Here is a 21405-nt window from a genome sequence, read left to right as displayed (position 1 = left end):
GACCGAGCCACGAGCAGCTCCTGTGCGAGCCATGAGCTACTTCTTTGCGTAGAGAGAGAAAGAGAAAGGGAGTGGATGACCTCGGGCAAGCAGTTCCATCATGGCTGATGAGCAGAGACATTGCATTGGATGCCTGAGGACAGAAACGCTCCAGTGTCTACTGGAGTCAGTGTACTCATATGCACAGTTTATTAATATGAGTATGGTAGTTGAGAGAACACTAGTAGCTATGGATATGGATTGACTATAAAGAGTTCAAATGTTTTGTCAAATGTTGCTTCTGTTTGTCATCCCAGATGTGACCAGCGATGGATCAAGTCTCAAAGCACTGTTGGAGTGACAGGACTCTGTAACAAGGGTGATCGTCTGCTTCTGGCCCTACACTTCAGGGCTGTGATGCAGCCATTGTCTGGGGTCAGAAGAGACGGGTTTCTAGTCTGAGTTCCAATATCAATTTGTATGTGTCATGGTCAGTGGCCTAAAGGCAGCCAGACCTTTTCCTTTATCTTTTGAGTGAACACAGATGTGAAAATGGACATGACAGTCACACTCTATGTACACCCTCTTTGTGCAAATCAAGCAAGGTCTGCATTTTAGAGTGGGGCAAAGCGTGATGGTAAAATACAATATGCTGCTAAAAAAAAAAAAAAAACTTCAGCCAGATCAATTTTAGCCTTCCCAACACTCACTATGAAACCACCATCACGCCTAGCACAAGGCGTTCAAACAAGGCATCTAATCTTGTAGATCAAAAGATCCGCATACTTGGAGACTTGAGGAAGAACAAAAGTGTTTACAAACTTAGTAATTTGATCAGCAAGGCATTTGCTGAAAATAGTGGGAGAGTTACAGTTACTCTGGGGTAGTCAGGTCCAGGTCTTTTGGCAAACTCCACACATTATGCAATCTTAGTCTACCAGAATGTATTAGATGTAACTACACATCTGTGAATATGTGGTTAGGGCTTGATTCAGTGAGAATAATTTGTCACAAGAGGAGTAATAGGTGAAGTACCAGAGTAATCAAAGGTGAATTCAACTGTGAGACTGGCTGACCAATCTGGCTTGCATACAGGCAACACAGGGGAGTGTGTGGGGGAGCTACACTCTTAAACACCCTCCACAGTTGCACAAAACGTGCATAGCTGATGCCTCTTCCGTACACAGGAACATATGTTTCAGCCAGAGACTCTAACAGGTCAAATTTTGTGCGGGCCAGCTGCCAGCATGTCTTCTGAGAAAATATTAAAATATTGTGGGGTTAAATTTGTAGCAGCTAAGGAATTATAGCAATAACACTAAAAGAAGTGAGAGTGAGAACTCAGGGGTAAGAGGGATTTGGAAAGCCAAGCCTGGCCTCAAGGTATGACTGAGGATGATTTTAGCCTGTAACAGGGAAATAATATCCTCACACACCTAGAGAGAAACCAACAGTGAATTGTGGAAAAAAAATGCAGATAGGCCTTGATGTTTTGCAAAGGAAAAAGGGAGGGTTAGATTAATTAAAGCCGGAGCAACCCTGGTGTCCTGGCCTCCAAGGGCCACGAGTCTGAATAATTTCAATCACGTCCTGGATGTACGGATCCCAGCATTTTCCGTATGTCTTTGAAATGTGGCATTCACTGAACTGAAGCCTGCTTGTCTCTAATGTTCAGATTTTTTTTCTGCTCATTAATTCCACCAATAAAGGAGCTCTGAAGCACATGTTACAGACCTGAATCTGCTTCAAGAGCAGGTTATACAGGAATGGGCAACATAATTTAGCCACTATCGCAGCAGCAGGAGCCTGCTTAGTAAGATAGATAATTTTATCCATAATTTTATAAAATATATAAGTAAAAGGATCTTCAACAATAAATCAAAGATCTACAACCTTGCAACAATTTAGAACAGAGAATTATACCCCCCTCTTTTACTTGAGAAAGGAGATCTCAAATTCTAATGGTGTAAATAACATCTCTAACAGCAGAAAGAGGATTTCTGGTTTTGTAGAACAGGAGTTGATTATACATCAATGAAAAGATAGAGATACAAACAAAGTTAACCCCAACATTCTGTTCTAATAGTCACAGCTGATGGAAGGGGCTGACCTTGTAGCCTGGGCAGAGAGCTTTTAACACCATCAGGCCTTATTCTCCAACAGTGAGTGTACATCCTTACATCATGATTAACCATTTTCAACCTTCCAAAATAAAGTGTTTAATATTTTTAAAAATGAGCTCTGTCTCATGTAATGATGACTAGAGGAAATAATATTTCATAGGCCTTTTTAACAGAAATGACCAAAACGCACCACGCAGGCTGCATTAAAAACGAGATCGATTCTAAATTGATATGCTGTGATGTGCTGCCATTGCAGGTGAATCGGTTATTACGCATTTGTTCGGTTTAATCAACGCTTATTATCTGCAATGATTTTACCCAATTAAAGCGCACCTACGTGTTTTTGTCCCGCCTCCTGCTGTGTGATGTAGGTTTTTCGCCAATCGTTGTCAATTCCGTACAGTAAGAGGCGATTCCTTTTGTTCTATTGGCTATATAAGAAAATCTGGCCTGAAGGCCTGCCCCTCTATATTGAAGCCAGTGCTCGAGCGATGTAAGGGCAGGCTGCGGCTCTTCCCTATTTGCACGGCAAACAGCTGAATTTACGCTTCAGAATAGACATAAAAGACCTTTGCAATTTATCGGCGTGCATAAAGCCGGCTTGGTAAGCGCTGTCTTTTTAAAACGAGGGACCTGTAGCAGTCGCGTCTAGTGCTGTTTGTGTTTAAACCAAGAATGCATTAAAAAGCTGTATTTGTTTGAGGAGATGATGACGCTTATTATTATTGTTATTTATTCTAGTCGTGTAATTGCTTAGTTTTGTGCGGATATCAAGTGGTAAAGCGTTGACGTTATAGTAATCGATTGACAGGAATCTTTTAAACATTCAATCTAGCCAGCTAACTGCGCTCTCGACACGTCGCAGTTAAGAGACTTGGTAGAAACTGCTTTTCTGTAACGGTATTACTGACAGGCTGAATCCGGTCGGAGCCGGAAAACCGTTTCTTCATCCTGGTTCGATTTTGTTGGTGTAGAATGTTAGAACTTTGTGTTGACCTCGCTTTCGAAGTGGCTAACGAACAGGTTAACTTATTTCTTCACATTAGACATGTAAACTTGCACCTTACGCCAGCGTTAGAGATGTTGAGGTATGTTTTGAATGGGCTGTCATGCTGACATCTTTCAAATGCTTGCGGAGACCCCAAATCTACTGATGCAAGTCTTCGTTCGATAGGCCAAATTACAGGAATCTATGGCAACTTTGTAGCAAATCTAAGTGGCTAATAAAGAATTGACTTAATATAGCAGCAAGTACCTTCCTAGGCAGTGGCGTAAGTGAGCTTACACACACTTTCTGCAAAGTTTAAAGACGCATGTTTCACACTACTCCCTATGTCTGTAAAGAAGACGTCTAAGCATTCCTGTATGTTATTGAGTTACTTATCAATAATACCACAAGGCAAATCTAAGTGTGTGTACATAGTTTTCAGTTTATCAAACAATTCAGCAATTCATACAGCCTTGGGGTGTTTGTATATTTTGCCCAACGAATAACCTCGTTAGTCAGGATCATTGTGTTTCCATGTTGCACCTTGGCACGGGTTTTTCCATGCTTGCAGGACTTGACTGACTGATAATGGAGCTGGTTTATGCCTCATCCTGCCTGCTGTAAACCTGTGGCAAGACATCACTCCGCTCATGCCATCTGGTTGGCTGTCATACAGGTGGAGATCCGGTGCTTTGAAAGTTTGCTGGAGTGCATTATGGGCATTTCTTATGCCCCAATGTTGAGTGGAAAGTGTAGTTAACAGGAGCTTTGGTACACAGGATGCAACTGTGTTTACGGTGTTTCTCCTGTATAAATGTCCTTGATTTCCGTGGACATAGAGAGATGAGGGGAACTTTCTGTCCACAAATGGCAGAGCTAAAACAGCAGAAAAATGCATGAATTTCCCACCACTCATATTGGAAGAATGCTTAAAGTAAGCAAGTTCAAGTTCAATAACTTTCTCTGCCAAGCTTGTAGGCCAATTTGCACTTGCTTATCTTCTGCATGGTGGCTGCTGAGCAACACCAGTTAGAACACCAGGAGACCAAATTCTCAGGTGTTCTAATTGGTAAGGAGACTGTGATGGAGACTTGGGAAGGTTAGGTAGGTGCTCTGGCTGCTATGCCAGGGAGCTGGCTGTTTGGTCCAGTGGTCAGAGCTCACCTCCTGTTGGTCCCTGGTAGGGTGGCAGTCTTCAGCCTTTGTTGGAGATGTTTTTGCCCTAATAAGATGCCAAGCTGTCAATAAGACGCCTTGCACCACTTTTAGGGTTACAGTACAGACTGATTTATACATCTTCCAAGTAACATCTTCTCTTGAATAGAACTTCACGTAAATCAGTTGGTTTCATATGGTAGGTACTCTGAAACTAGTACTTTTTAAGCACTTCTCTCTGGCAGAGCTTGATCTGCTATACAGAGAAGGGAGCCAGAAAGTATCCTTGTATCAAGAAAATGTTTGGGTTTTTTTTCCTTCTAGTAGTTACCTTGACAACTGTGGGGTCATATCTGGAGAGGAGCTTTGTTCCCTGCAGCCCCTGAATGTGTTCAGTTTTCTCTTCTGTTGCCACAGAAAATGAGTAGAGGCCTTGTGTACTCCTGTGGTTTGGCAGGTTTAGAGGCTAAATGGATGGTTTGTGTATAAATGACTGAGAGGAGATATGCATTTTCTACTGAACATGATGTAAATGCTATTTATTTGAGACTTGATAAGAAACCCCTGACCAGAGTTTTGAGAAAATGCAAATAAGTTAATGAATCACTTGCGAGAGAATGCTGTGGAATACCGTGGTGATCCTTATCTCCTCAGACTAATCACAGGGAATCATAGCATCTCCTAACATAACTCACAGAACCTTTGATGTGAATCTCTGGGTGTTCTCATCTCTGCTCACAATGGAGAAAATGCTGCACCATCTAACCTATGAACTAGACCTGCAATCAGTTGCACACAGTTGAAATATAATCAAAATGGAGGCACCACATGCGTTACCTGCTAGCAGACACCAGTGGTCATGTTGATGCTGTTACTGACTACTCACACAGGGGGTTGGCCTCCGCTGGGTTTCCGTGTGCTGGGCAATCCCAAGATGGGAAGCCAGCTCGAGTAACCTCCAAAGACCCACCATTGCATGCCATGAAAAGTTCCCCCGGTGCTGTGGCCGATCTGGGATCCCCATGAATAACGAGTATGTGAAGTGGAGCTTGGTGTCAGGGAGGAGTGTAGGGGAGGCACCACGAGAAGGAGCAGAACGCTAGGGTTCATGCAGGGCTAAGCGCCACCTTGTCTGAACGTGGATGTTTACAGGTGGCTGTATCAGCAGGATGATGTTTGACATGCATTTGCCTTCACAACAACCCAGCGTTCCTGCTCCTCTGGGCTGTGGCATTTCGGCTTTTAATGAGCATGAGACTCAAATCAGAATGTAATCAGGCCCATTCTCAGCCCTAGGATGTTTCCCTCAGAGACGGCACTGTGCTTTGTTGTGGGGGGGGGGGGGGGGGGGGGCTGTACCCAGAATGACGAGGATGGATCTTTGCTTGCATAACATCTCTGACTAACCAGTTCCATCCAGTTGAGGTGTTGTCTGGGTGGGGGGCTTCTGAGGAGAGGAGCATCTGGAATCTTCCTGCTTACATTGCTACGGTTACATAAGCTCTCCCCCTGTTCCAGAATAGAAGGGGTGACGTGTGCTGACGCTTGCACGGGGCTGACTCTTACTCAGTTGCTTTGTTCACTGGTTCCAGCGTATGTGCGTACGGGTAACGCGTGCTGTTATTGTTGGCCAGCAGGAGTAAGCAGTTCTGCATTATGGGTAACTAGGGAGGGGTTTCTGACCCAAGATTAAGCCTGTTTTGGGGTTGTTTTAAATGTGTTTAATGAAGAAAAATTCAAGGTGAAATATTAGCCTCTTTAAGCATTTTTGTCTGATCACCATACTAAAGCCTTATGAAGTGCTTAGAGTTCAGTCATTCATTCTTCACATGCACCCAGGGAGTGTAAGCACACTGTATATATCGCATTTTCTCTTGAGACAAGAACTTAATAAATAAATCAAATCATGTAGTCAGGTTTCCCTTGTGTAGAGGTCAGCCAGCGTCTGTCCCAAATAATCAGCGTGTGGGCATGCATGTGCATGCCTGTTGGGAGATTGAGTGGTCCCTTAGGGAGCCTGTATTGGTCAACAGTCTGCTGGCCCACTTAAAGCTGTGTTCGTCTCCAAGAGGAGTGTTGTCCTCGCCTTTTACAGCCTTCTCTGCTGGATACAAAATGGCCACAAAAAGTCAAAAAGTGCTGATGACAAAAGCTATGTTGTAATTATGAGCAGGCAAACATGCGGCTGCCCCTTTGTGGGTCAGCACAGGTTGATGGCCACAGTTGGGCTGGTCAGTGCTTGACCTGCTTGGGGGGCCTGTGGGAGCGGTCAGTGGTGCTGAAACTGGCCCTCAGGTTGGTCCCTTGCAGGTAGGGGACTCCATGGTGTCTTGCTCTTAGTCTGACAAGTGTGGTGGCAATAGTACCCCAAGGTCTTAAGGACATGTTGAGAGCTCAAGTCACCTAGGTGGCCCCAATTAATTGTGACACAGTTTGTATAATCACCTGTCTTTTTCTCCTGACCTTTCAGATGTGACCATTTTATTTGAAAACTTGCTTCAAGCCATATCTTAATGTACCCAAATAAGTTGCACTTGTGTGTCCTTTGTGCACAGAAATGATAAAGAATTGTACACTTGAGCTCGAAGCTATTAAATGTTGATTCTCAGTCTAGTCTTTTTTGGATCCCCTCTTTTTACTGTCTCGGCCACCAGCACACCAGTGTTTGTGTTCTTTGTGCTATAGGAGCCAATCATGTAAATCTAATGTAAATCACTAGTGAGTCCACAAGCACTTGGTTCATAAACAGTATTGCGTTGCTCGTGTTTAAACAAGCTTTGAATAAATTTCCCTTTGAAAGTCAGTGAGATCTGTTTTTAAAGACTCTGGCTAAATGCATAAAGCTTTAGCATCCTGGTACACATGGCATTGAATCTTTTTTTTTTTTGGTGGTGCATAACTGCATGAATGCTTTCTGTCCTAAACCATCTTTATTCCCCAGGTGCAGTAAAAGGCAGGTGCTCTGTCTGCTCTCACGCTCTCTCTCTCTCTATCTGAGCGCTGCCCATGGCTTCTGTGCTCCTGACCTTCTCCCTGCGCCACAACCTGCGCCTTGTGGCTTCAGGTAAAAGGCCCAAAGACCAAACCCAGAGTAAACCCAAACCCAGAGTCTGAAGTTACTCAGTATGATAATGGGTGACTGCTCCTGTCTAGCTTTGATGGGGACTCTTGGGTATACCTCTGAGGGGGGGGAATCACAGTACTGTAGATCATATATCTAATGTCATCCACAATTGCTACAGTCCTCCTGACATTTTAATCACTGGCCAGGATCATTTACAGTACACACTGACAAGTGCTTATGCATGAAAACATTAGAACCTTGTTACCAGGAGAAGCTGCATCAAACCAGCCTTCTAATGGAACACATCGCACTACATATTTAATTTAGCTTATATCTTTTTAGGCTGCAGGTATGTCAGTAAAACGGCCCCGAAGACTTTGTCAGAGTTCGAATACGACGCACCTTCCATGAAGACCCCGGTTCCAGGGCCCAAGTCGCAGGTTAATACTCAACATCTGGCCACTTCCTCATTCATTGTTTACTCTGCTCTAGTAAAGCAAGATTTAAGACTGCAGGACAATTTCTCTTCTATAGGTTTTGCAAACTTAATCCCAAAGGGACATTACATTCATTGATTGATTTCCTCTTAATATTAAAGATATCAGAATGCTCTGTCTCTGTCTCTCTAGGAGTTAAAGAAGCAGCTTGGGGAAATTCAGGTAAGAGATAGAGTTGCATTGGGATTGAACTTTAGCCAGAATGATCACTGCCTTCCAACTGTACTTTATTACTTTCATGAGCTCTGAAGTTGTATCAGGTACCCATTAATCAACACAGAATAGTTAGCAAAGGCAAGTTGTCCACGTGTGATGTTCCTCTGGGGCTTTCTGGCACAAGTCATTAGCCTGTACTAGTGGCAAATTGGAGGTGGGTTGGTGGATGGTTACATTTACAACATTTGGCAGATGCTCTTGTCCATAGCGACTTACATTCTATGACTAAATTACATAGCACTTTTGTAACATAGCCAGTAGGTTGGAGTCCAATATACCAATGATCTAGAATACTGTAGAAATACAGGGATCAATGCTGATGCCTAGAAGTGCACAACACACAAGCTCTATAACGGATAACAAGTGCATTAAACAAGACCCTGCAATAAGCTTAGAGTTTTCGTCAAAATAGGCGCAGGATAGTGGTCATTTAAATATTCCACAAATGGATGGGTCTTCAGTCTGTGTTTGAAGACTGCAAGGGACTCTGCTGTCCAGGCAGTCAAGAGGAAGTTCATCTCACCATCTAGGAGCCAGGACAGAATAGTCTTGATGCGTCTTACATGAGTCTTGAAGCATGGTGTTTCAATCCAAGCCATACTTGAAGTACGGATCGGGCTTTGATCATTGATTGGTTAGATGTCCTGGGGTTTTGTTTTTTGTTTTTGATTTTTTTTTTAATGGGTGATGGTTGACAAGTTCCAGGAGCAGGTGTGTGCTGGAGTGGCTGGTGAAGCAGCCCCTGCACAGGACTCTGAGGACTAGGCTTAGTCAGTGCTGCTCTTGCAGTAAATAGACTAGTGTGGTAGTCTGAACTGGAGTGTGTGAAAAATAACTGCTGATAAAACCTGCATGTATCGACAAGGCATCATCCCGCACGTTTCTTGCTGTGGCTTCAACAAGGACACCGACTGGAGCTGACAAGCAGGGATGAAACTAATTGCCCAGATTTGTTAGGATATGGCTCCCAAGCTTACAATGGCCTTGACTTTTACTTCAGTATAGTCATAATCTGTTCATCACACATGCAAATGTTTTAATGATTTTGGCACCAAAAGAGAATTTGTTTACTAGATTCACACAGTGATAGTGTAGTTGGCTCTTCTTTTTTTTTTTAAGTTGCAGATTACTGTGCATTTAATGTGGAATTACTCTGTGGTATCCAGTCTGACTGGGGAGGGGGGCTGGCTAGCACCATGAAGAGGCATGTGCCGTACACCAACGTAGGTTGCATCACTGGTCTGAACCAGTGACTGTACAGCTCGAGGGCATATTGCAACACAGCACTGCTGCTCTCTTCCTGAAATAGGCAAAAGTTCATGTTACCCCTCACTGTTATGAAATTGTTTATTACTGCATGGATTTTTCAAATATTGACCCTTATTCACCAACATCTTCCTAGGTTTTTTTGTAGTTTAACTTTTGTTCTTTTATGAGGTCAAAAGTCGACAGATTCATGACGTTCTTAAACCGCAGAATTGTTGGAATCCTTTGTTCTTAATGACTAATCCCGTTGTCCTTGTAAACTGAAGGCATGTGCCAGGTCATTAGCATAAGTCAATACCCCTCCAATCCTCGTAAAATGGAATGAGACTGCAGGCCTGTGTGCACACAAATCTATGGAAGCCTCTTTCGGCCATGTCAAAAACAGGTTTGCTTAACTGTGACTTATTTCTCAGAATTCCAACTATTTCTCACAATTTTTATTTTTGAATAAGATTCGAACCACCAGATTTCTGATTTTATTGCTTGAAATTCCGCCTTTTTTTGTTAATTACTGTACAGTAGACACACAGATGCAACCTTTATTTTACTGATTTATTGAATGGTTCCCAAATAATATAAATTATGTGAATAAGACCATAATGCTTTCTAAATTAATGAATTACAATATTATTACAATATTAATAATTATTGTAATATTGTAATAATATTGTAATAATTATTAAATATTAATTATATTACTGTAATTATAATCCCATAACATTGTACAACTGTAGACTGGAAGAAAATGTACTGAGCACTTCAAATGCCTGCACTAACATGTGTATAAGTGTGCTCTTGAGGGTGTATAGATTCTGTTCTTACCTAACAAATGCCAAATAAGAAAACCGGTGAATGACAGTCCACAAGAAAACTGCATAAGTGGGTTTTAAAAAGAAATTTCATTCACAGAGTATAATGAATGAGGCCCATTTTCTTTTGGGGGGAGGAATGGTGTGAATTAGCATACTGTCCTGCGTGCAGCAGTTTGAGTGATTCTTCCATTGGTTAATGGTTTGGTGCAGTGTCAACACATCAGTCTCTGCATTCAGCTCAATAGCAAGTGAATTTCCCCATCATTAACACAGCATGATGAAGTATTTTGTAAGTGTTTAAATAACTTTAGGGCTCTAGCACAATGTGATTCATCCCCTTCTGTCTTCTGTTTTTTCACAGAATGTCGGTGCAATTAATTTTTTCTGCAACTATGAGGAGAGCCGAGGGAACTATCTGGTGGATGCTGATGGAAACCGAATGCTGGATCTGTACACCCAGATCTCCTCTGTGCCCATAGGTAAGCCCTGTTACCTCTGAACTCATGCTGTCCATTACAAACACACCTGGGTTACAAAAATGATCAAAACTATGGCTGTACTTGTTTGACCTAATGTTGTATTTGCCGTGTAATTCCCATTCATTTTTCAAACTGCTTCAACCCATGGTATATTAAGAATGCTAACGACATTTAATCAGGAGTACCTCTGATTGGTCTGACTCAACAGAAGTTTACGTGATTCGTTAGAGCTGAGTGATGCCAAGATGGGTTTTGTTTTTTCTAGAGAATATTTTAATACCTTTTTGTAGTGCTAAACACTACAGTATGGTAATGTACTAAATGGCAACTAACTGAAGAGGTCACAATGTCGGATGCAATTAATTTGATTAAAATGGAAGTCTAACCATGCAGTGCTAATGTGCCTAAGTATGAGTGAAAGCTGGTGAATTAGTGTTTGTTTAAACTATCCTGTTAAATGGTCCTCCCAAGCTTTCTGTGCAAAGGAGACATGGCACATATGTTCTAAAAGACAATTCAGACAATGGAGACATAGAACATGTGTTCTAAAAGGCTTCGTGCAGATGTAAATGCCTGGAGAAATGGCATCATGACTAACTGAAGTCACTGGCGTAAAACAAAATGATTGTTTAGGCAGTGCAGTTTGGGAGCCTATACAAGCTTCCAGTCTACAAGGATTCCAGTCTAGTGGGGCATACATGTTCTTTTCCAGGAGCATTAGTCATTGCGATAATGTGTGACTGGCAGCTAAATGACCAAATTTTAATTATCTGGCACACCAATCAAACGTAGCTGTATAGGGGAGCTCTCTTTTCTCTCCCTGTTCCAGACCGATTGGTCATTGATTTGGTCAGTCAGTCAGTCTTAAAACTGAGCGCTCTCCCATATGCCTGCAGGAGAGGTGGCTTAGCCTTGGCCAGATTAACGAGCACGTGACTTCATTTCTTTCTCATGCCCCGTATCATTTGGACAAAAATTAAGTGTAATCTTTATTATTATTGATGTAAAATTACTTGTATAGTGCTTTTCACATACCCAATTGCAATTTTAAGTGGAGAAGGAAAAAAGCCTCTAACGAAGTATAAAGGAAGGAAGGAATCCAAGTGCTTTGAGAAGGCTTTATGGGTAGGAGTGTGAAAGAACAAATAGATGTGGGTAAGGACTTCCAGAAGGTAGGGGCAGCAACACTGAGACCTACCCCCCATGATGGACAGCCTGGACCCAAGAACAGCTAGTAGACCAGAATTAGGGGACATTAGTTTGTGCGCTGGGGCAGGTGGTAGTTTAGGAAAATAGATGGTTAGAAGGGCATGCAGCACTTTGAAGGCCAACTTCAGGATTTTATAGTGCATATGCTCTGAAACTGAAGAATGGGTTTAATATGGGCAGATTTCTTTATGTATTTGGACTCTCTTCAGTATATTCAGAATTTTGCAGGTAGCGTGGAGAGTTTTACAGGGTAAACTGTAGAACAGAGTTGCAGTAGTCTACCCTAGAAATAATGAAGGCATGCATCAGGATTTCAGCATCTTTAAAAGAACACACAGGCTCTGCCCTATCAATATAGCAAAGATGGAGAGATGCACACTACTACTTCCCACGACAGTGGTCAGATGCTGCACGCTGAAAGGTGACTTGTGTTCTGTTACAATGAAGCTTCTCGCGGGCCCTCTCCAACACCCTACACAACAAAACACTCGAGGAGAAGGCCAGAGCACTGAGAGGACTGTGCACGTATCTGTGTGTTGGAGGGAATTTGTACTATCCACTCACTGAGAGGCTGAATGGTCACACGGGCCCATGTGTGAGAGGCACACATCCACATGCTTACTGTGGGAATTTCTCCTGCCTTATGCACAGTGTGCACATGCGTGGGTGTGTGCACGTAAGGCACACAAGCCAGTGCTCAATGGCACGTGTGCATGCATGCACACAGGGCGAGAGGCAGCAGGTGCTCATCCTGCCCCACATCCTCCCTGAGACTGTGTGCGAGGGAAGCTTAATGAGGTGTGCTGCTCTGCGTAAAGCCATGTGCAGGGCATCACCCTGCCACCGTCATGCACGCTTCCCCGAGCGGGACTCCACTACCACCTCCTCTGCCCAACTCGCTGGTGCCGTCAGCTCTCCTAGAGCAGGCAGAAAGTGGCACTCTGTTCACTATTCTACTTTCTCAGCAGACCTCTGTTTTCGTGCAGAGCTGGCACAGGAGTGGCTCTTTCTGCCTGAGAAACATGAAGGCTATGCAAGGCTAAGACAGCTGTTTCATTTAGCCATGTATAATAATAATAATAAATAAAAAATCTTAAAGAAATGCAAAAGGGGGGTGGGGGGTGGATTTTCATATTTGCACAGGTCGAAGGCACCGTCAGTTCATGTTTACCAGCCTCCTGGGCAGGTTTACTGGCTTCGCGCAAATAGTGCCACTGCTGCTTCTCCTCGGCTGTTTGCGCAATTATCTTGGCAGTTAATAAGAAACAATTCCATCAAACGCAGGAATGAAATGGGCCATTAACTTGTTGCCAGATGCATTCAGGTCACCTTGATTATATACTTATCTCCAAAGTAAACTGTTTGCAACAGTTCCTCATTTCCAGTGGTCGGATCGTCCAAAGTGCACAGTGTCCCATACAGAGTTGGCTTATAAAATGCTCTGTGCTGGTGATAACAGGGACACTTATGTAATCCAGACTCTGATGAGGGTGGGTGGGGGGAGAAAGTCAGTTGGAGGTTGTCCGCTCTCGGCGCACATCACACGTTCATGCTATCCCCTCTGCATGCTGTAACTAGCTATCTCCTGTTCAATCTGCACTTTTGTGCCCATGTACATCTGGCATATGCCTCGGTCATTAAACTAATTTGAAAAGTTCACAATAGAAAACTGCTCCCAAGAGATATTTATATTATCCTATTACTCAATATAGCAAAGCTGCATTCAGATAAGCCAATAATTGGCTCTGATTTAATTTTTTTTGCAATTGTGCTTAGGTGGTTTATCTGGCGGTGTAAATGGAACATGATGAATTGCCTTAAGAGATAACTGGGTTGAAGCGATATGGAATTGACCCCCAGGTGTTTAACACAGCTGGCATCACTAACCATCTCTATTTTTACAGAAGTGTGATTAGTCAATTAGCCATCTTGGCAGCAGCATCTCCTGTGTTCATGTGTGTCCTTGTAGCTTCTTGACTGAATTGTGGATTGCTGGATGGAGGTGTGTGCATGTATGTGTTCGTGCAGTACTGTCTCTATCTAGTGTTCCCTCACTATATTAAAAGAATAATCATTTGCTTTAATAATTAAAGACATATCTGACAAATCTTTTTCATTATTGTTCTTTCCAGGTTACAATCATCCAGCTTTAATGAAGGCAGTTACAAATCCCAACAACCTGGTAAGACCTAGTTCCTCCCAGTGTACATGTCTCAAGGGAGCATACCGGTTGAGCTCATCCGGTGAGACGCCAGCATTTGGGGGGCGGGGATGCGAGGAGGGTGTTGCGTGTGATCGGGACCGTTCCACCTGCTTTATTGAGACTCAAAATGACTGTGACTCCATTTTGTTTTATAGCAGTGCTTTCACAGGCCTTTCTCTTAGTTCCTTGCTGACATATTTATGCACAGGCGCTGGTGGAGAGCCCTGACTGAAATGGAGCAGTCTGTCTTCCCTCGGCACTTTGGCGCTCACTAAAACAGTATATTTTGTGCTTTTCGCAGAGTGCATTTGTCAACCGGCCAGCCCTTGGGATTCTGCCACCTGAGAACTTTCCAGAAAAGCTGATTGAGACCCTCCTGTCGGTGAGTGCTGGTTGGGAATTGCGGGGTGCTTGAGTTTGGAGTGGGGTACTTCTAAGAGAGGGGGCTTTGGCAGAAAGCCCTGTGTAAAATAATTTTGCAACCTAATAGAATGATTTATCTTGTGACATCATTAAAAATGTTTATAAACCCTTGATACGAAATAGTTTAAGACTTGCGTTATTTAGTTTTCATTTGATGAACATACTGTAATTCATCAAAGCACCCACTAAACACTGTTCTGGGTATCTGAAACTGGTAATGACACAATAAAATCAAAAGGGTGACTTGCTAGAAGGTATATTTGCATATTGTAAACTTTTGTTGAACCTGTATTGCAAAAGATTTTTATTTAGAATTTTTTTTTTTTTAAAGTACCCAATACAGCCATATTATAAAGACATTGAACAGCACAGTTAAACTTTTCTATGCAATAGGGTAGAAAATGCCCAGCATCCTTTCACTTCACGAATATCTTATGTGCTATAAAGGTTATAAAATGGTGCATCCTTCACTACGACCTAGTTAAAGGTCCAGTTTAAAAATGCTCCAATTAAATTGTATTCAGAGCAGTACAATCAATTTGTTGGAAAGGCAGCCCCTGCACAAACTCCAGTGTGGTGAACCTACGATCCTCTGTTTCAATGCAAAGACACCCAACTCTGGTCCTGAAGGGCTGGAGTGCAGGATGGCCCAAAGTCAAGTCTATCCAGTGGAAGATTTAAAAAGTATTGCTGCGAAATGGACTCTTCTGATAAGAATATTTGTCAACACCAACCAGCTAATGCTGATCAGGTGCTTATAAACCCCTGCTGAAGCAGTCGTACCTCGACCCTGGCATTGCCACTTCGCGGGCCCGGTGTCTAATTCTTGGTTCACCACCAGGTTGCTCCAAGCGGCATGACTCGGTTGCAGACTATGGCATGTGGCTCCTGCTCCAATGAGAATGCCTTCAAGTCCATGTTCATCTGGTACAGAGTGAGTGTGCTCCATTAACACCTCACATGGCCCATCATGATTCATTAAGACATACTGAAAACACTGGTCAAAAATATTACTTTCTTTTTCTGTGCTATTACACTGCATTGCATAAAGGTCTAAACATACACTGTGTACATGTGTGTAATGTTGACTGTTAATCAGCTGTCATTGATATCTGTTCTGTCAATTTGACAGTTGGTCAATTTATTTTTTTGTGATTGTATGCCTCTAGAACAAAGAAAGGGGTGCCAGTGGCCCTTCACCAGAAGAAATGAGCTCCTGCATGATTAACCAGGTAACCACTCATGAGTCAATTCGTGTGTTAATTTTATAGAATAGCTTTGTTACTGCGTAAGAACAATATTTGTTAGCAAGATTTTTTTTTAAATGCTCATAGAGTGGACAATATTCTGCATGTTCATCCATTTACAAAAATGTTATGGAAAATGTTATTTATGCTGTGTATCCAGTTTTGTAAACCAGACTTCCATTTAATGTGTTAGCAGTCCAGCTGAAAGGAATCGAACACGTTCATTTACTTGAATGGTTCTGAAACTTTGCAGGCCATAATCTGCTCTTGTTCATGTTGGGGGGGAGATTGTAACGAGCTAAAGCTTGTCGTGTGAGAGCTGTGGTGTTTGATCCCATCTGCTGGCGGTGTTGTCCGGCCTTGCAGAGACTGGTGCCACTGCACCTCTGCTCCTCATTTGCTGACAAACTAACCAAATGCTGCCCAACAAACATGAGCATTCTGTTCTCCACTGGCTTTAGAACCTAGAAGCCAAATGGGGAACACTTCCTGGTCATAAACAGATGCAGCACACACACTCAGTTTGGCTTGTTCTTATGTTTGTTTGTTTAAACAGGCCCCAGGGTGTCCAGATCTGAGCATCTTGTCATTCATGGGAGGGTTCCATGGCAGGACTTTGGGTTTGTATAAGTGAGCTAGGCTCACTTCTCCTATATTTACATTTTTGGTGTTTTAGCTTATGCTTTTATCCAAAGCAACTTAGAGTTCTGACTGAACACAACTTGAGCAACTGAGGGTTAAGGGCCTTGCTCAAGGGCCCGACAGTGGAAAACTGACAACCTTCTGATTAGTAATCCACTACTCTATCCACTGAGCTACCAATGCCCTCTTGCCTGAACATAGGAAATGTACTGCTAAAATCCCAGCACATCATTGCTAATGACGTTAATGCTAAGCAGTTCAATGGTTCAGCCAACAACGTAAGGAAGGATCCTAATGTAGTTCTTGGCTCCAAAAATATAACCATCTCATGTGAATAACGGAGCAGTCTTGGCTATTGCTCTTTTTTCACTGCTCCAACTGGCTTTGTTCACAGGCTGCTTGGCAACCACCCACTCCAAGGTCATCCACAAGCTGGACATCCCATCGCTGGACTGGCCCATCGCCCCCTTTCCCCGGCTTCAGTATCCGCTGGAGGAGTTTGCACGCGAGAATAGCCAGGAAGAGGCGCGCTGTCTTGAGGAGGTCCGAACACACTCCTGACACTCACTGCAGAGAAAAGGTGCTGGAACTACATTGAGGCAACCCTGCCACTGGCCCCTCTACGAGAACTTGAGCAATGGAAAATGATGGGGCACAGAATGCTTTACGTGGCCTCTGCATGCTGGCTTCAGTGTGGTTGAACACTTGTGTCTGGAAAGCCCTTAAAAGACATTATCAGTGGGGGAGGTAGCATGACTGAAGTACACACAGGACTGGAAAGCCTAGTTTTGCTCTTCCGCCATTGACTGCACAAAATCTTTCAGTGTTGACAATGCATTGTACAGCCAGCATGCGTTTCACAAAGAAATCACAACCTACCTTCCACTTAAACATGGAGCTTTGCACATAAACTGCTGCACATACATTTCAGACCATTTATATAGCCTGTTGGCTAGCCTAAAGCATTTGAGTGAGAACATGAAACTTCTAGGCTGACCCCCTTGGCAGCCTAGCAAAAATACATGAGTTTAAAGGAACACTTTAACTGCTAACCATGAATGAAAGCTAGCATGAACCAGTTGGCAGGAAGTAATTTATTAACATTTACCGAAAATACGCCCCACATAGTTTGGATGCATTAGCCTGTGGTTTCAGACAACTGTGTGTTCAGGTGGAGAACCTGATTGTGAAGTGGAGGCAGAAAGGCAAGCCAGTGGCCGGCGTTGTCGTCGAGCCCATCCAAGCGGAGGGTGGAGACAACCATGCATCGAGCGATTTCTTCATTAAGCTGCGCAACATTGCCCGCAAGGTACCTCTTCCCTTACACTGTTTAATCCTTGCCTCTGGGTAGCTGGTCCCTCCTCCAGAGGCATTTCTGGCAGTCTTCTGTTCTGAATAGGCATTATTTGCCATCAGGATATATATGCTTTCATGGGGGGGGGGCACTCCGTGGGTGCTCGCGCTTTGTCTGCTCCGGTGTGCATCCTCCTGAAACCGACATGCTCTGAACCAAGAGAAGGCTGCGTCATGCCCCTTCTGCATGAATTGTGACAAATTCACTTGCAGCCATCAAGCCCAGCAACTCAGGGAGCATTGGCTTCCATTTTGAGAAGCGGTGAGCATTCTGTAGTGGCCACGGTAACTAAACTTGACACTCTTGCCCACATCTGGTACTTCCAGCATGGCTGCGCCTTCCACGCAGACGAGGTCCAGACAGGGGGTGGAGCCACGGGCAAGTTTTGGGCTCACGAGCATTGGGGCACGGACGACCCGGCCGACATAGTCTCCTTTAGCAAGAAGATGCTGTCGGGGGGCTACTACCACACGGATGAGCTGCAGCCTGACAAGGTACGACTGACGCGGGGGGCTCTATCGCCCACTCCCCCCCCCGGCCCCATAACACCGCTGCATCCATGCAGTATCTGCCACCACTGTGCCCAGTCACTTATCAATAAGATGTGAATAACTGCATCCCTGTAGCACAGCTCTAAATTGTAATACCATAAATGAGCAATGGTGCCACCTACTGCAGAAACACATTCCTTGCAGGTGAAGTATTGGTCTCTTGTCCATTATTGTGAAACTCTGTAACCCCACCACTTCCGTTTCTGCAGCTGAGTCTGAGCGTTGGGTGAAACGCTTTTATTGAAGCAGTGATGAGCTATGAAGTGTTGTGTGTATTTGAACCCCAGGGCTACAGGATCTTCAACACATGGATGGGAGACCCTTCTAAGAACCTGTTTCTGTCAGAGGTACTGAACATCATCAGGAGAGAGAACCTTCTGGAAGAAGTGACACGCTCTGGGAAGGCCCTGCTGCAGGGACTCTATGAACTCCAGGTACAAAGACATGGTCATTTTGGTTCCTGTAGCTTCTCTTCACACCGAACAGTAGCTTCTTAGAGGCTTTATGTAGGACTAATGTTATCTCCCTTAAGTAACACACTGTATTGTTGCTGTAGGCATTAATTAATTTGATCATGCATCACTGTGTGACTCTGCAAGTAACTGGTCCAAGATCCAGAAAGCACCATCACACACAGCTTGTCATAACATGAGAGCACATTTTACTACAACTGATGTTAGTTTTAACACTGCAAGGGCTTTGGAATATTGGCCCCACTATTCCTGTAGACTTGAGTTGTGGATTCTTCCTCTGCCTGGTTTACCCCCCCATCAGACTCAGTACCCCCACCTGTTGAGTCGTGCCCGTGGACAGGGAACATTCTGTGCTATTGATGCCCGTGATGATGTGACCCGTGACAACCTGTTGCTCAAAACCCGGGATAAAGGTAATCAGGAGGTCTCTACCAGCTTTTAGTGGGGCAGGGGTATATTACCCCTCAGTGGACAAGTATACTAGTTTGGGGAGATGCATTACACCTCACACTGGTGTTCTCCCCAGGTGTTCTTCTTGGTGGCTGTGGAGAGAGGTCCATCCGGTTCCGCCCTGCCCTCGTCTTTAAGGAGCACCACGCCCACCAGTTTCTCAACATCTTCAATGATGTGTTGGCTGAATACAAGTAAATTATAAAATTAAAAAAACATGTCCTAGTCAGCTCCAGACAGCTGGGAAGAAGCACAAGGGTTCCAAGCCCTACTGAGGCATTCCTTTTCCTTCCCCACACATTATAGACCAGGCTATCACCCTCTTAATTTTTTGCTGTTTTAACCTACTACTTTGTAGTTTTATTTATTTTTTAATTTCAGAAATTTCACCATTACTTTTGCAGACATTGTAAAACGCACAATGGGAGCAGGAGTCTTGGGGCTGGGTAATCTGTTTCTCACTTCAACTGTGACTATGTACTTTGTTTCTAAAAAATTTTAGGATTAGCTTGAGACACTTAAGTTCGCCGCATGCTTTGTCCCTGGAAGACGGAGGAGTTGAACTGTTTCCACACCCCAGTCCACTCAGCCTCAAAGCACCACCACCCCTCCCTACAGTCACCCAGCACAGAGAGCCTACACTCAGGGACGGTTTGCTAAACGGGACGCTGCTACTGGTTCTCCTGAACTGTCCGAGCAGGTGTTCACATGTGCTCGTAAGCAGATGAGTAGATCTACTAACTGATCTGAGGCCTTTTACAAAAAGTCCCTCTGTAGCTCAGAGCAAGATCAAGCTTTTAGTTCTAGCCCACTTTCACGTTTAGCCCCCCCCAGAGATTCAGTAGCAATTCCAAAGCGGAGGCATGTGGAATTGGACACCCATGGGTCCATAGGCTGGCTGTGGTTGGGGTGCACATGATGGCAGAGGGGCAGGTTGGGATGGGTCAGTAGGTGTTGACCTCTTTCAGTCCAAGTCACTGCACAGAGGCTCCTAAAAGTGATCCAACTGTCAGGCTTCAGTGTGATTTTAGCACAATAGGAACTTTACATAGAAAGGGCCACTGTCACACGGTGAGGAACTGACCTTGGATCTGACTTCTGGTGTGATGTACAATATGAAGTCACACATTCTCTAAGCACAAAGCATTTAAACACACCGGTATCAAACCGCAGGAGGCAGGTTTTTGATTCTCTCCAGCATATGTGCATCAACCATGCTCATACACAGCCTTATCACGGAAGCAGAGGTTTCCTGAACTAAGACTACCTATCTTTAGACTAGAAAAGAATATCAAATGAAAACATATAAACCTCATAACTGAGCCCAAGTGTAATCCACCGTCAGAGAACCGGCCCATGTTGCTAATAATCTGTGGGGCCGGTGCAAGATCCCTCCTCAGGTGAATGTGACCCTCTCCCCCTTCAACTGACTGTTCCCCTACCTACCCCATATAAGCACTATGGCAGAAAAGCATCAAGGTGATTTATTTCACATGCATGCGTGCGTGCACCTGGTCCAGACCTTCTCTTGCTTTAGCCCTATAACAACCTGTTTTTATAAACAGAACAGGTGAAACATTGCAGACAAAGATGGTAGACCTTTGTACTTCCGTTTACACTTTTTTTTTTGTTGTTGTTCACTCATTTCCTGAGTTCTATAGAGAAGGTGTGAAGATAAACAAGTGTAAAACCCTGTGTTCTTGGTTAGGCACAGGTGGGAGGCTATTGGAAAAGACACCGTATGCTCTGGAGTTTGCTTGAGAGTTTCTGCATTACTCCCACACACTACCATGTCCCATTTGTCAGCACACACAAATGGTACTGAGGTAGTTTTCAATGCATCTTTTATATACTTTTTTTTTTGCCCCCCCCCATGTGTTGGAAGCAGCTGTTTAATGCTGCTCAGTCTGTGCTAGAGAAATCCTAGATGATGCCACACATGTCTGTTTTTGGTCATTATTGTGTAGAGAATTGTGCATCAGTGAGTTCAGTTCACTAATAAAACTTACTCATTGCCATGTTTGTTTACATTACTGTGAAATAAAATGTAATTATTCCCCAATATAAAAATGTTGTCTTAAGCAATATATCTATGTACTCAGAAATAAATAATTGACATTTTAAACAAAGGTGTTTGACTCATTTTGTAGAAGAATGATGTCTAAATCCTAAGAGGGGTAACTTACTATGGATGGACTGTTTTTAAAGGAACACCAAACCCAATACTGCTAACATTTAGAATGATTCCAGCATACAGTACAATTCTGACAACCC

At 43.6% G+C, this 21405-nt stretch overlaps 1 protein-coding gene across 5 annotated transcripts; it reads left to right on the top strand.

Moving 5' to 3' along the window:
- Positions 1–2558: 2558 nt before the first annotated feature.
- abat (4-aminobutyrate aminotransferase) lies at positions 2559–21260 on the top strand. 5 transcript variants are annotated; one of them, XM_027002720.3, is made up of 16 exons: positions 2559–2706; positions 7187–7309; positions 7652–7749; positions 7939–7968; positions 10462–10579; positions 13921–13970; positions 14293–14373; positions 15256–15348; positions 15584–15646; positions 16218–16281; positions 16698–16846; positions 17475–17612; positions 17984–18151; positions 18496–18642; positions 18983–19094; positions 19208–21260. In XM_027002720.3, exons 2-16 carry the CDS (start codon positions 7252–7254, stop codon positions 19327–19329), a joined length of 1491 nt encoding a protein of 496 aa, XP_026858521.3. In that variant the 5' UTR covers positions 2559–2706; positions 7187–7251; the 3' UTR covers positions 19330–21260. The 5 variants fall into 5 exon arrangements, with proteins under 5 accessions (XP_026858521.3, XP_026858523.3, XP_035377623.2 ...); XM_027002721.3 differs by lacking the exon at positions 2559–2706 and adding an exon at positions 3662–3766; XM_027002722.3 differs by lacking the exon at positions 7187–7309 and having other exon boundaries at positions 2571–2706.
- The last annotated feature ends 145 nt before the right edge of the window (positions 21261–21405 follow it).

This window comes from Electrophorus electricus, chromosome 3, assembly GCF_041902795.1.
Source record: "Electrophorus electricus isolate QZ-2024a chromosome 3, ASM4190279v1, whole genome shotgun sequence".
Taxonomy (NCBI): domain Eukaryota; kingdom Metazoa; phylum Chordata; class Actinopteri; order Gymnotiformes; family Gymnotidae; genus Electrophorus; species Electrophorus electricus.
This window is presented reverse-complemented; position numbering and strand designations above follow the sequence as displayed.

Coding starts and splice junctions, on each gene's coding strand:
- abat (XM_027002720.3), top strand. CDS start 7,252: ATGGCTTCTGTGCTCCTGACCTTCTCCCTGCGCCACAACCTGCGCCTT. Junction 7,750..7,938: donor TTCCAGGGCCCAAGTCGCAG/GTTAATACTCAA, acceptor CTGTCTCTCTAG/GAGTTAAAGAAGCAGCTTGG. Junction 16,282..16,697: donor GTTCCATGGCAGGACTTTGG/GTTTGTATAAGT, acceptor CTTTGTTCACAG/GCTGCTTGGCAACCACCCAC.